Source organism: Panthera leo, chromosome B4, assembly GCF_018350215.1.
Source record: "Panthera leo isolate Ple1 chromosome B4, P.leo_Ple1_pat1.1, whole genome shotgun sequence".
Taxonomy (NCBI): Eukaryota; Metazoa; Chordata; class Mammalia; order Carnivora; family Felidae; genus Panthera; species Panthera leo.
In genome coordinates, this window is record NC_056685.1 from 55212433 (window position 1) to 55227023 (window position 14591).

Here is a 14591-nt window from a genome sequence, read left to right on the forward strand (position 1 = left end):
TTTTGTCCAAGCCAAATATATGTGTTGTTAAAAAAAAAACTACTCATAGGGCACCTGGGTGGCTTAGTCGGTTAAGCATCTGACTCTTGATTTCGGCTTTGGTCGATCTCAGGGTTGTGAGATGGGAGACCAGCATTGAGTTCCATGCTGGGCACGGAGCCTGCTTAAGATTCTCTCTCTCCCTCTTCCTTTGCCCTTCCTTGCCTGCATATCCATGTGTTCTCTCTCTCTCTCTCTCTCTCAACAAACAAACAAACAAACAAACATTTGCTTGATAAAACAACTAAAGTGCTGTAGGGACACAGAGGAATGGATGATTATTTCATACCTAGAAGATGGGTAATATTTTTTTTTGAGGAGGTAGAATTTAGGCCAAATCTCATCAAGCTTTGAGGAGGGCTTCAACCAAACAGTCAAGAAGAAGTACATTCCAGCTAATGGGAACAAGAGCAAACACAGGAGACTAAAGAACCTAGCAAGTTCAGTCTGGCTGGGGTCCAGAGTCCTTTGTGAGTGCTAAGGTGGAGAAAGTTTGTATAAAGGAGAGGTGGGACTAGACAGTAGAAGATCTCGGGTGGACTGGACAAAGTCACTGAAGACTAGAAATCATCAGGCTGTGCTTAAGCAACATAACTTGGGAGGCTATAATGGATGAAAGAGAAAAGTGAGTTTGGAGAGTCTATCTCAGAGATTTTTAAAAGTTCTGAATTACTGTGATACTAGTGGGGTTTAAAATAGGGGGAGGATTGTGAGATAGTCTTCCAGAAGTAGGCTTCTAAACTATAACAATCAGCGAGTTGTAGCAGGGTGAGTAAAAGAAAAGAGTCAAATATGGCTTAGCAGACTTGACAGATGACAGTGTTATTTGTCAGGGTGAGGGACACGGAACAAAGCAATTTGAGGAAAAAGACAATGAGTTTGCCTTTGGCCACAATGAGTTTGAATCTCTGCCTTCATGGAACTTTTATTCATAGGTTCTCCAAGGACCTATATAATATCCAATGTATGTTTGGTAGACAAACGCCTGACCATCCCTTTCACAAAGATGCACACTACTCATGAAAACATTTCCTTAAACCATGTAAGCTAGCATTTCTCGAAAATAGGCTAAGAGTTATACTATATGTTTCAAAACATCCTTCTTTTTTCTTTCAGTCTTTTTTTCTACTTTTTTTTTTTGTTTGTTTTTAGGTTTGGGGGATTGAGGATTTAGAGTTGTGGCATCAACTGTCACCTTCCAGAGTCAACTGAATTATACTGTTACTTTAATCTTCAACAATTAACTTGGGCCATACTGGGCAGCCTGTCTCGTTCCAAACAAATGCAAATTTATTTCGAGTTTCTACAATGGATTTATTCACTTTAGAAAATGCAGAGGAGGGAAGAAAAAGAAAGAGGGAAGGAGGAAAATGAATATGAAGGAATGTGAGTCGTTTGCTACTTTTTAAACATAAAACTAAGTGGCTATTTGTAAATTTGACACAACAACAGGTGGTCACTACATTTGAGGTTTGTTGTGAAGGGAAAAAATTAGGAAGGACAAATCTTTGTTTATAGGACTACATTTTGTGAAACCAAACAGGTGACGATATAACTTGACCTTGTATTCTTGTAAGAAACACTTCCTTACAGAGCTAACCACACATTAGATCTTTGATTTCAGATATTCTAAATTCCATGACATTTCCTGTCTCCCACTTTAATTCCTTGTGGTGTTTAGAAAGCAGTCTGTTAAGCTGCTTGAGCTTTTCAACATGAGTGAGTCCGGTGGAGCCTCAACATCTAGAAGGGATTTTTTTTTTTGTCTGTGAAATTGAATGTCATGTGGCCATATTTACTCACTTTCAAAGAATTTCAAATAAGTATGGTTCATAATCCATTATTAGTGTTAATTCTTTAAAAGTGATCATCTCCTCTATATTTTGGTCACTTACTACCAATGCTAATAACAGATTATTCCTTCTTAAAATAAACAGAATTCACAATTCCAATTTATAAATGACTAGGAATATTTGCCTGGCCTTTGCACTCAATTTGTATTGTGAAGGGGCAATAATAAGGCCAAATGAATATGTGACTGAAGTAAGACATGACTGTAATATTTAATTTAATAGTGAGAAGATAAGGACAGATTTGGAAATAGTCAGCAGAAATGCAGTAACTAAACTTTTTGCCCCTCTAGGAAGCAGCATCCGCAATAGTACTGTAAGAAATGAAAGAGTGAACTGATGACTAACTTCGCCCTTTCGGTCTAAATTTGCTACAGGAAAATAGGATGAGGCTGGTAATGAAAAAATACTTAATACAGATCTATAACATTTGAAGAACCCTAACTCATAACCCCTAGGGAGAAATAACTATATTTTTTAAATTAAAAAATGTTATATGATATATTGAGAGCCAACTATAATCTTTTTTTTTAATTTTTTTTTTTAACGTTTATTTTTGAGACAGAGAGAGACAGAGCATGAACGGGGGAGGGGCAGAGAGAGAGGGAGACACAGAATCTGAAACAGGCTCCAGGCTCTGAGCTGTCAGCACAGAGCCCGACGCGGGGCTCGAACCCACGGACCGTGAGATCATGACCTGAGCCGAAGTCGGACGCTTAACCGACTGAGCCACCCAGGCGCCCCAAGAGCCAACTATAATCTTGGCTTTCTTGTTGCCTTCCCCAAATTTTCATCATCATCCTTGCACTCAAGTCTTATTAAATATTTTCATTTTACCGAATAAACTCAATATCTACCTTCTTATTCCAGCACTTAATCCACATACAAGGATTAATATATATATATATATATATGCTATATATATATATATATATATGCTATATATATGCTATATATATATGCTATATATATATATATATATACACACTTCATTTTCTCCAGATTCTAAGTTTCTCAAGAACAGGTTCTTGTCAGGTGGATCTTTTCATCTGCCACATGGCTTACACAATTATTTTTCAACACAAAAATGCTTGATAAGTGTTTGTTGAAATAAAGTGATTATTGCAATGATATAAAATTTACTATTTATAGCAAGACTTCAAAACTAAACTGGAAATTTTAAAACAACTGGTACTACATTTCATTTAACTATGATGCATCTCAGCAAGTGATAAATCTTACATTAATAGAAGAATTTAAGATTCATGGCTACTTTTATTTATCTTTAGCTGGGTACTCAAGTACGTGTTAAATGATCCAATTTGAAAAGTTCCAATCTCTTAAAGTTACAGCCCTTCTATCAGACACTCACGGTTATCTACTTTTCTGGTCATCACTCTGACTTATCACTTTAACCTTTTAAAATTCTTCTAGTTTTTTACAGAATGCATTTTAGCATTTTACAATATTTTATCCCTTTTTTCCCACTTGTGGAATAGAACAATATTAAATCACTTACCCTTGATCTTACAGGTTTTCTGTCAATGCTACGTTAAGCAAAAGGACCATATAATGAAAAATTTGGCGTAGTTTGTGGATTCAAAACTCAACAGGTCAAATCCACATGTTAATATATATCCAGAGCTATGGAAGGTTTACACAACCAATTATAGAAACAATTGTAATAGATCTCCAAATGAAGCATAATATAGGTTTCATCATGTTAAAAATAGGTTGCATTTCCAAATTCCATACCTAATCTTGAAAAACACTACAGCAAATCTGGATCACAGTAAATCAAATATATAGGTTTTTGAAAATGAACAGAACTTTGTTTTACTTACTTGGAGGCCACTCGAAAGTATTTCTGGATAAAATAAAAGGCGACCCCAAGAGGCACAAGAGCAACCAGGAACACAGGGGTAGCATAAGAAATCATGCCAATGGCAGACAGGCAGAGCAGTGTTGAGCGAGTTAGAGATTCCAAAGTTGGAGGGATGTGCTATTAAGAAGGTAGTTTGAAAGGAAAATGTTTTAGCTCAAAGAAAATTTTGGTTACAATGCAATAAACATTAATGTAACTAGTTACAAAAGTAGTATATGAATCTTTTCATTGTAAGCAAGTCTTCACTCCAACTTCACTAACTTCCCATAGTTTAGTATCCATTTATCTACCTATCTACTTATCAGTCAGTGTATCAGTCTATTTATCTTGGGAATTTCATGTAAATGGCACTATACTATAAATCTTATTTGTCCATGTGTTCTTGTTTTATTTTACTGGACAAGATAGATTATAAATCTTCCCACATAACCATATACAAATCTCTTTCTTTACAATGGCTGATACTTTTAAAAAAACAGCTATTTCTCTCCAGTAAGACATTTACATTAATTTTCTGTAACTGCTTGTTCATATCCTTTGCATGTTTTTGATTGGATTATTTACCTTCCTTTTGATTTTTAGATACCCTTTATAGATTACGGATGTTTTCCTCTTGCTTTATATATGTTACCAGCTTTCTCCCACTTAATCTATTATATTTTAAATTTGTCTTTGATGCTTTTAGCTCAATAGAAATTTAAAATTTTATATAGTCATTTCTGTTGGCCTTTTTCCTTATTCAGAGTTTTGTGTCTTACTTAAAAAGCCCTTTTGTACCCCAAAACTCTAAAACTACTCTCCCACGTTTTATTTATAGCTTTATGTTTTTATATGGCTATCTTTATTCCACATGCCTTTGCTTTGTATTTTATGGATAGCTAATTGTCCCAACATCCTTTATTGAAAAAAAAACAATCCTTTCTTACTGATTCCAGATACCACACTTATCCTATGTTAAATCTCTCCATATGCTGGTGTTTCTGAGTTCTCCATTTTGTTCTTTTGATCTACTTGTTTTCTGTGATCACCAGAGTATTTTATTTTTATACTGTTTTCTGGGTATCTGAAATGGAAATTCTCTTTCTCTATATAGGATTTTTAGGATTTCCGGGATTGTTGGATCTCTTTTGTTCATTTAAGGTTTCTAATTTTGTTTTTGTCATTAGTATGAATATAATTTATTTTTCACTTAATTTTTCACTTAGTGTAGAGAAAGTTACTGAATTTTATTATACACCTTATGTAGACACTCTTCTGAACTTTCAAATTGGGTTTTCATTGTACCCATTGTCTTGGACTCTCCAAGTGGCAAAATCATGTCCAAATAAGGACTGTTTTATCTCTTTTTTTCCCCATATTCATTCCTTATGAAGAGTTTTAGATGCATTGTGACTGACACCAACGAAACATGAAACATTTTCAACATACTTATAGTCAGCTGCATGCATCAAGCATTCTTTTTCTAAATTGAGGATAATTTAGTTATTCCTAAAGCAACTCTGAAAAATCAGAAAAGACAAGTGCTAGATTTGATGGATTCTTTTGTCCAGTTAGCCTAAGAGGTCTCTTCTTGGAGTGATCCAGTTTTAGAGATTGAGGACTTTAATTTCAGGACCAACTTCTAGAAGCATAAGGATCTAAAACTAAACTTGGTATCTCTGCAATATTTTCTAAAATATCACACCATTGCCTCATGCAAGAGCCCATCTAATTGAAATAAAGACCTCTAAGACGCCTTGGCATTCTATCCTTTGCTTATGGAAGACACTCTGCATCAATATTAAACTCTTAAGAACTTTACTATGAATGGAGATACAACACTGACAAAATTATTCCTTTTTTAATAAAAAATTATATGTTAGTTTATTCTTTGCTATTTTTCTTTATTTCATTCTGATCCCCTAAGTATCCTCTTCCACATAAATTATTTTGAATTAAGGTTTCCTTTAAGTTTTGATTCTAGAAATCATTTATGCATATAATATTGATATAGATACATATAGGCTTTCATTTAAGTTTTAGATGTTCTCTATGGCTAACAAGAAACATGGTTTATCTTAAATGTTACTTTGCTTATACTGAAAAAATTATTTTTGAACTTGGAAGTAACTCAGGCACTTACCTGATCGATGATATTTGTATCAGCTGAGAAGCGATTGAGAATCAGTCCCAGGGGGGTGGTATCAAAGAATCTAGGCAATAAACAACACACTGGAATGTATAATACACATACATTGGGATGTATAATAATACTAAGCTATCTGGAACCTAAGCAACTAATGGATATCTTGGAGTCAAGTAAATGAGAAGGTCCCTATTCATTTTTTTAAAGACTGAACAAACTCACTAAAATTTCACATTTCACTTAAAGATGCATGTTTTTATGATTTTATGTGGGGAAGTAAGAAATTAGTTACTTTTTTACCTTATTGGTCCAAGAATTATCTTATTGAGGAGATTGTGGTGAAGATTTTTGGCAGCTGTGAGACCCATCCATTCTACAGTGAGAGATGTCACAAGGCAGAGGAAAATACCTGCTCCACAAAGTATGCTAAATCCAGCCACATAGTAGGTCTAAAAACAACCAACACACAAAAAGACACAGCTTTTTCTTACTAGAACACCAAATATCGAAGTCAGACAATATCTTTAACTTCATTATCTTGAGTCAATTTAAGCAGTTGAAGGAGAGCGGTTTTTGGAGAACTAAAGATAGTACTGCAACCGTAGCCCTAAAGTCAAGTCCCCCACCTATTTCCTCCACTCTCTTCCAAGGGCAGATGAGACATTAGAATCTGTTTTCAGGTTTGAAATATTCTTGGCTTTCTACACTGTAGAGCTCCTCCTTCCTATCCCTAATCTCAGAATGACCAGCTAATATATTGGCATAGGTAGTTAAAATCAATACCATCAAAACAACAACAAAAGTGCTGTGTATAAGTTACACACACACACACACACACACACATATCGAGTGCATATACCTCCCCTAATCCAAAACCAAACATTATCATTAAATGTTTCTTACAGTAAACTTTGAAACACAAAAGTTATCATAATAAATTCCATTTTGACAGTTCATTCTATTTCAGGTCCTGTTCTAATTAACTTACTGAGTCATTATAAAAATCCTATGGCATTTGGGATTCTAATATCAAACTAAATAAAAGGGTGTCACTGTTAATCTCAGCATTATTTCCTTGATGATTTAAAAACAGAATACATTATACCTGATCAGCTTTTCCAGTATTATTTATACTGTACTCTGAAGTCCATGTCGCCAGCCAGTAGTCTATAGCCACAATGACTGAATGTTTCAAAAGCTTAGAAAAAATCATCAGGAAGAGCAAGAAGAATCCTCCAGAAGTAAGGTACCGCCAGCAGGTTTTCCACGGCATTTTAGTCCTGAGCCTCATTACAGTGGACATATTATCATCCTCATCTTCCTCCTCTTCTTCTTCTGCAAATAAAGTATTAGTTTAAGCTTTATTCAGTCAACAGTAGATAGAATATGTATCATCCTACAAAAAAAGCATACAAAAATATGCCTCAAAATTCTAGAAATACAAATGTTAGTCTTAGAAATTGTGAATGCTCTTAGCAGGGAAAAACTTCATTTAAAAATGGTGAAGAATGAATGAATGGGCAAGGCAATAAACAACATCTATATCTAGATGAGATAATTTGCCAATTTATTACACACCAAATTGACAGAAGTGTAGACTAGAAGTTTACAAGGTTACTGAAACAATTGTGTTGCCAATAAAACCACAGCCCTGTTATGCAAACACAATTTTTTGTACTCTAAATTTCTGGATTCATAAAACTTCACCAGAAGGAAACAGACTCTGAAATTTGTAGATACCCAAAAGGGCATAATCTATAGTCTCTATGGCCCATTTTATTTTATTTTTTTTTTTTTTATTTTTTTTTTATTTTTTAATATATGAAATTTACTGTCAAATTGGTTTCCATACAACACCCAGTGCTCATCCCAAAAGGTGCCCTCCTCAATACCCATCACCCACCCTGCCCTCCCTCCCACCCTGCCCTCCCTCCCACCCCCCATCAACCCTCAGTTTGTTCTCAGTTTTTAACAGTCTCTTATGCTTTGGCTCTCTCCCACTCTAACCTCTTTTTTTTTTTTTTTTTCCTTCCCCTCCCCCATGGGTTTCTGTTATGTTTCTCAGGATCCACATAAGAGTGAAACCATATGGTATCTGTCTTTCTCTGTATGGCTTATTTCACTTAGCATCACACTCTCCAGTTCCATCCATGTTGCTACAAAAGGTCTATGGCCCATTTTAGATGCAGTCATGGAGGAGCATGAGCAAGAAGAAACCTTCCAGAGGGCAGAGGACAGTAGGCAAGGAGTTCCTCTCAGATGTTTAAACCACCTGGCAACTCCAAGATGGCTGTCCTAAGAACACACTTCATTATGAAGACAGGGAATTTTGGCATTTCCTGATTGGCAAAATGTGATTATTTGTGTGGTCCAGGGGCTGTTGTGCATTGCCCATCACTTCCTTTTCCAGAGATAGTTTTCATTGCAGTTGTCTGTTTATATATTCCACTACTGTATATTGAGCAGGTTGTGGGTAGGAAAGATGGATAACCTGTCTTTGGTTTATAGGTTCAGACCACACAGTTCTAAAAATGGACACTATGGGAAGACTGAGCATCACCAAAGATCCTAATATTTTGAGCTGGATGCAGTAAATGAACAGATCTCAGATAATCTGTCCTTTGGTAGAGGTAGATTCAATGTGTGGTGGCTGGAATGGACATACTGACCAGGACCTGGAACAGCAACCTAGTGGGAAATATGTACCATACAGGGCTTTTGAATATTCATTACCTCATTTTATTCTGTAAGAAAGTAGTACTGTCTTCTTTTATCCTTGAGAGAATGGATTAACACAGGAAGCCCAGGGTACAGTACCCAGCCATATACCCACCCCTGGAACACTGGAGAGAGTAACATGGCATGACTCCACATTTAGAGTGCATTAGAAATAACTGGTTTAAAATTCTAGAGGCTGATGTCTGTTTACAGCACCATACATTCTTTGAAAATATTTTTAAATCTAAGGAATTGAAGTGCAAAATCAATTTATTCATTGTTCATTCATTCATTCTCTCCATGAGTATTTGCTGAAATACTAAATAGTTCTCATCTGAAATGTAAAGGTAGCACATTTTGGTGTTCTTTGGCCTGAAATTACAATTTTCTCTGTTTCTTAATTGGCTTGTAAAAATGCAGTCTTAAGCAAAAACTGTATAGGAAACATGAAGTATAGTGTATTTACCTTAAGGACTTAAGTGCAATTTATCTTATAAACTTCTTGGCAACAAATGTCAAGGCAATGTAATTATTTCATCTCATTCCTCAATTTTCCTGGAACTCATTTTTTTTCTCTACTGTACCTTATTGGTCCAGACAACTGAAACATAACAAACGGCTTTTGTGGAATTCTCTTATTCTTCATTGTTGTATTGTCATGAAAACTCCACAAAGACTTACTGAATGATTCAAATATAAGGATTTCAAAATGGTACTTTCTTCCTATTCCCTATTTATTGTTTATTTCTGAAGGACTGACATTTTATTAATAGCTTGATTTGGTCATTCTACTAGACCTTTCCAACTTCTATGAACAAGGGCCTAGATCTATTTACAAATACTGTCTTTTCCTTTCTGCTCTCTCTCACACAGCACAAACACCCTGAGACACACTTAGAAACCGCTCATGATGCCTGTTGATGGATTATGTACACCTTTCCTTTGCTCCTTTTCTTTTCATTTCATTTTCAGTATTATGTATTTGGTTTAGGTCTTTCCCCCCTGGAAAGTGGCTCATTATTCTTCACAGCCACACTCGTGCTTCAGTTCAAGGAAGAACAGTCACATCCCACTTAAATGTTTCAGATACAAAAGAAAGATCTACCTTCATCTTCATCCTCCATTTGGGCTTTGGCCTCTCTCGAATACATGGCTCTTCGGAGGGTTTTCCTCTCTAAAGTTGTTTGGTCCGCTTCCATATCCTACAGCAAACATTGTACTATCATTCAAGAAGCTCACAACCACAGGAAGATCTTGACGTACCAGTCAGTGACCCACAGGTACCAGTCGTTCGTTACCTTTGTCAGTCTCGGGCTCTCTGTAGAAGAGCCACAACTCCTAACACAGGAGTACTTGTGAGTACTTCGTAAAGCTTCAGAGCTTAGAGGTGTTGGGCAGTAAGAAGCCAGGAAAAGTAGCAACAACACAATGGAGCTGACCCCAGAAAGAGGGACACCTCCTCCCACCTTAAAGCGCAATTCCACCAGTGCTACTTCTTCTATCTCTACATCATTTTCATATACTCCCTGTAATTCTCTAACTAAAGATTTATTCATGGTAAAAAATATCTTCCTTTAAAAATGCATGCAGTTCTAGACTGGTTCAAGTACTATCACTCATCCCCTCTTATTATAAATTATTAAATCAGAGTGAGTTTCTTTAGCATCTCACTAAGGTAGCTGCACAAAAGAAAAGGACTTCAATAGGCATTGAAGGAAGGTAGGTAATTTTGAAGCAAATGAAAAATGAGGGTAGTTAGGTGCCTAGAAGTTTAGGAGGAAGCCCCAGGAGGAGAAAATACACAGAAAGAGAAAGGAAATGTGCCCTGAACAGACTTTGTCAATTTTTCAGGGTTGCTTCAGACTTGTTCTGTGTTCAAGAAAGGGAGGAGAATTTCATTTTCTCCACTCCTCTGCCTCGAACACCCTCGTCCCTGTGGCTTTGGAACTGGACTAGTGGTATCTTTCTGATACACTGTGGGTTAAGTCAGCTGCTGCTGGACAGTTTGGGAAACTAACCATATCCTTGTTTCTACGGGAAAATGCATTCAGAGTTCCAAAAAACTGACCCACAGACTTTTGGAATCTGGTAAATTGAGGGCTTTCTGTATATGTGCTTCCTCCCCCTCTCTGACACCCACACACACCCACACACACAAATTGCAGTTTGACTGTTACATCAATAAACTAATAAACCCTTACTGGTCAGTCTCTAGGTAGTGATCATGGTTGTTGTTGTTATTGTTTTGGCCTCTTACACAACATGTGTGATACAGGATACTTGCTAGAAGGCTCTATTGCCTCCAGATTCTTGGTTAAAAAAGAATGAAAACTAAAGTGTCTCTTGAATAGTGTTTCTTCTTTCGGAGACAATTTCATATCAGCTTTAATTCTGCCTAATGATATGAAAACTAATGCTTACAAATGTGATTAAACACAAAAATAAAGATGACTTGTTCCTTCATGTGTAATGTGATCAAATTGGGAAACAGAAGATGTGGTTCTTGTTCAACTCTCCATGCTGTGTGAGTAAAAGATTTAACATCTAAGATGCTTTAAAAAAAATCTTTACTCATTTCTCTTATAAGTAAATGCACGTATTAAGCTCATTACAAGTTAAATATTTTAAATTATGTTGATATTTGGTTTAAGTATATGTGAATTTAGTTTAATTTATCTAATAAATATTTATTGAATACTTGTTAAGGATCAGATCAGGGTGAGGGCTGGAGACTGGGGGAGGAAACATCAAATGATGCTAGTTTATTTTGCTTAATATTATGATGAAGATAATGGTTGTCATCCAAGCTAGAATTTTTGATAACATTTAAGTCAGCTAAAAGTGTTAACTCCTTCTCCTTGTTGTAGTTTTCATTGCTATCCTTTTAACATATTCTTTTGTTTCCCCCTTACCCCTTATTAAACTGACAGTTCTGTCCAAAGCTCAGTGACAGGATACTTTGTTTTGCCATCCTTCTCTGCTTGCTTGATCTGCTTTGGCTCTAGGTTTGTCTTTCTCAACCGTGGCACTATTTACATTTTGACTAGACAACTCTTTGTTGTGGGGGCTGCACTGCAGGATGCTAAGCAGTATCCTTGTCTTCTACCCACTAGATGCCAGAGGCACCTGCCCCTCCACTGTGACAACCAAAAACATTTTTAAATGTTGCCAAATGTCCCCCAGAAAGCAAACTGGGCCCTGGTTGAGAACTGGTGCTCTAGGCAAACACTCGATCCTGCCACACAACAAAGTGAACAAGAGACTGTTTTCCCCATAGTGTGATTCTCCCTGCTTTTGGATGAATTTCAGGTGCCTGCCCTTCCTTAGGTGGCGGTAACCACCCTCTATCACCAGGTGATGATTCTGGACAGGTGCATGGTTCATACTGGCTTTTACTGGCCACTGTTCAACCTCACAACTGCATTTGCTCTGTCCACACTCTAACTTGCTCCATATCTCCACCAGCTGATTTATAACCCTGTAATGTGTCTTTAATTATAGAGCTATGCTATCTCAAGTGATCTCTTCATTTCTAAATACAACTTAATGGACTTTCTTCCTGGCTTGTTTAATAGTCAGTATTACTATAAAATCAAGCCAACAACTTTCTCCCTCTTTTTTTTTCCAGATCTTTTTTCCAAAGTAAACCATAAGTGGCCCCACTCCTTAAGTTTACGTCATATCCTTTTGTCCCTGGCATCTAGGTCACCATAAAAAAAATGTCATTTGGAGCCATCCCAGTAAGTTTATAATCAAGTTTCTCACAGTATAATTCTTAAGTGGGCTCTTGTTGATTGTACCTTATATATATTTTTTGATGAATATCTCCATTAGAATGGTTCTGTGATTTTTCCTATTCTACTTAAAGATATTTACTTGCATCTTTTCTTCCTTAGGTAATTTGTTTTTGAGATCTTTGGCAAATCCGGAGAAGACAGAAAAATGCTAGGGTCTGTCTGACTTTTTATCTTCCTCTCTCTATGGAAACATAGATCCTTTTATTCTTTTATAAAATAAGTCATTTTAATTTCTGGATATTCTCAGAAATTTGCTGATGTAAAAATTTCATTTTATAATGCTCATTCCATGCCAGGAGTAACAAATTCTGGACACTTCCTAGGCTCGACTCAAAAGACACTTCAAAAATTTACTAATGTAATTTATAATTTCACCTTTCAACTACAAGTTGTTCTTTCCTTGTAATCAGTCTGGTTTCTGACTCTGTTATCATCTCATTCAATGTAATATAACATCATACATAACACTATACTGGAATTACATTGACTACGGACTTGGGTTTAAATCCAACTAGTACCACTTATATGTACTACCCAACTTACAAGTTATGTAACCTTTCCGGGCTTCAGTTTTCTCATCTCTAAAAGTGAGATCATATTTTCTTTACTTATTTCCCATATTTTATTTGCTTTTTTTCTGGGGATTTGTGAAAATTAAATGAGATTGTGGACTTGAAAAACTACATCTACGTAAAAGTTAATTGTTATTTCCTCCTGATCACCTTCCTTCACTTCCCAGCCCTATTCCAGACATGCTTGGCAATTTCACCTACAGCTCACAGTTCTTCCTTCTTTCAAAATCATCTTAGATTTTGTTTTGATCACTGCCCTCCATTTGTAGGTGGTGAGTGAAAATTTCCTCATATTACAGATGAAGAAAATGAGATACACAGAAGGAAAAATAAGATAAAATAATGATATGCCATGCTTTAGAAAATTGTTTTTTTTAGACACATAATTGTAATATCATTCAAATTCAAATCAAAATCGTCTAAAAACCTGAGACTACTTCATCCAAAAATATCATTAGAATTTTATAGTTTCAAAAAAAGAATTTTATAGTTTCAAAGTAACTTTAACTATAATTAACTATTATTTATTAACTATATTATTAATTATATACATATACATATACACATACAATTACTTTGGGTTTCATATGAGGACCATTATATCATCAATATTAAATAATAATACTTCTTTAGAAGAATTTTTGATAATTATACAGTATATTTATGACTCTTCTGGAGTGGATTCTGAACTCTTCTGAACTATGAGCAATTACCTTTTCTAATTCTTGATCTTGCCGATTCATAAGTGTTTTCCAGTGTTCATAAAGCTCAACATCTTTGGTTTGAATGTCCTTCAAAGTCCCTTCTCTTAGTACACTTCCATCCTTCATGGCTATGATCTAAGCAAAGCACATATTAGCAGAACTGTGACAAAAAGCCCTAATTGGCCCAATGAATTACTTTTACCTCAGACAGGATTTCTTAATGTGCCTATTTACTTATATGACTATAATATTAAAATTAATGGTTTTTCTTTTCTTTTCTTTCTTTCTTTCTTTCTTTTTAATTTACATCCAAGTTAGTTAGCGTATAGTGCAACAAGGATTTCAGCAGTAGATTCCTTAATGCCCTTTACCCATTTAGCCCATGCCCCCTCTTACAACCCCTCCAGCAACCCTCTGTTTGTTCTCTGTATTTAAGAGTATGACACTTCTTTTAAATTCTTACCCAGTCAGCATGTGTTAGATACTGTAATTTGTGAGTTACAAGAACAAGTGTCCTTTTGTCATCTTGGAGAAATTTCAAAATCCCTTCCTGCATTAAGTGATCACTCAAGTGAATGTCCAGGGCAGAGAATGGATCATCCTACAATCAGTAAAATGGAGAGAATATGAAACATTTTCTATATTCTGGATGTAACTCAATTTCTCTAGAAAGTAGAAATACAAATAACTAAGAGCAAATTATCCTTAATATATTTATAAAAAAACAGACTGTACATGTTTAAATTGTTGGGAAAAAGTATTAAATTAAAAATGAAGCTTTTATTTTCTCTTTTACCTTAAAAATTATTCAAAAAGTGAATAATAATATCCAAAGTGGTTTACATTATTATATCTAGAATCTTCAAGCTCAAAAACAACACTTCATGACAACCTTTAGCAA

At 35.5% G+C, this 14591-nt stretch overlaps 1 protein-coding gene across 5 annotated transcripts in view; it reads right to left on the reverse strand.

The window, feature by feature from the left end:
- The window catches only part of ABCC9 (ATP binding cassette subfamily C member 9), a 129913-nt gene that overhangs the window by 31545 nt on the left and 83777 nt on the right, over positions 1-14591 (reverse strand). For all 5 annotated transcript variants that reach the window (XM_042946008.1, XM_042946009.1, XM_042946010.1 and 2 more), the window contains 7 exons: positions 14154-14291; positions 13700-13825; positions 9723-9819; positions 7005-7234; positions 6200-6348; positions 5897-5966; positions 3734-3891 (listed from right to left, as the gene is read on the reverse strand). In XM_042946008.1, the coding sequence (XP_042801942.1) occupies positions 3734-3891; positions 5897-5966; positions 6200-6348; positions 7005-7234; positions 9723-9819; positions 13700-13825; positions 14154-14291 (968 nt within the window). The remainder of the gene's footprint in view (positions 1-3733; positions 3892-5896; positions 5967-6199; positions 6349-7004; positions 7235-9722; positions 9820-13699; positions 13826-14153; positions 14292-14591) is intronic.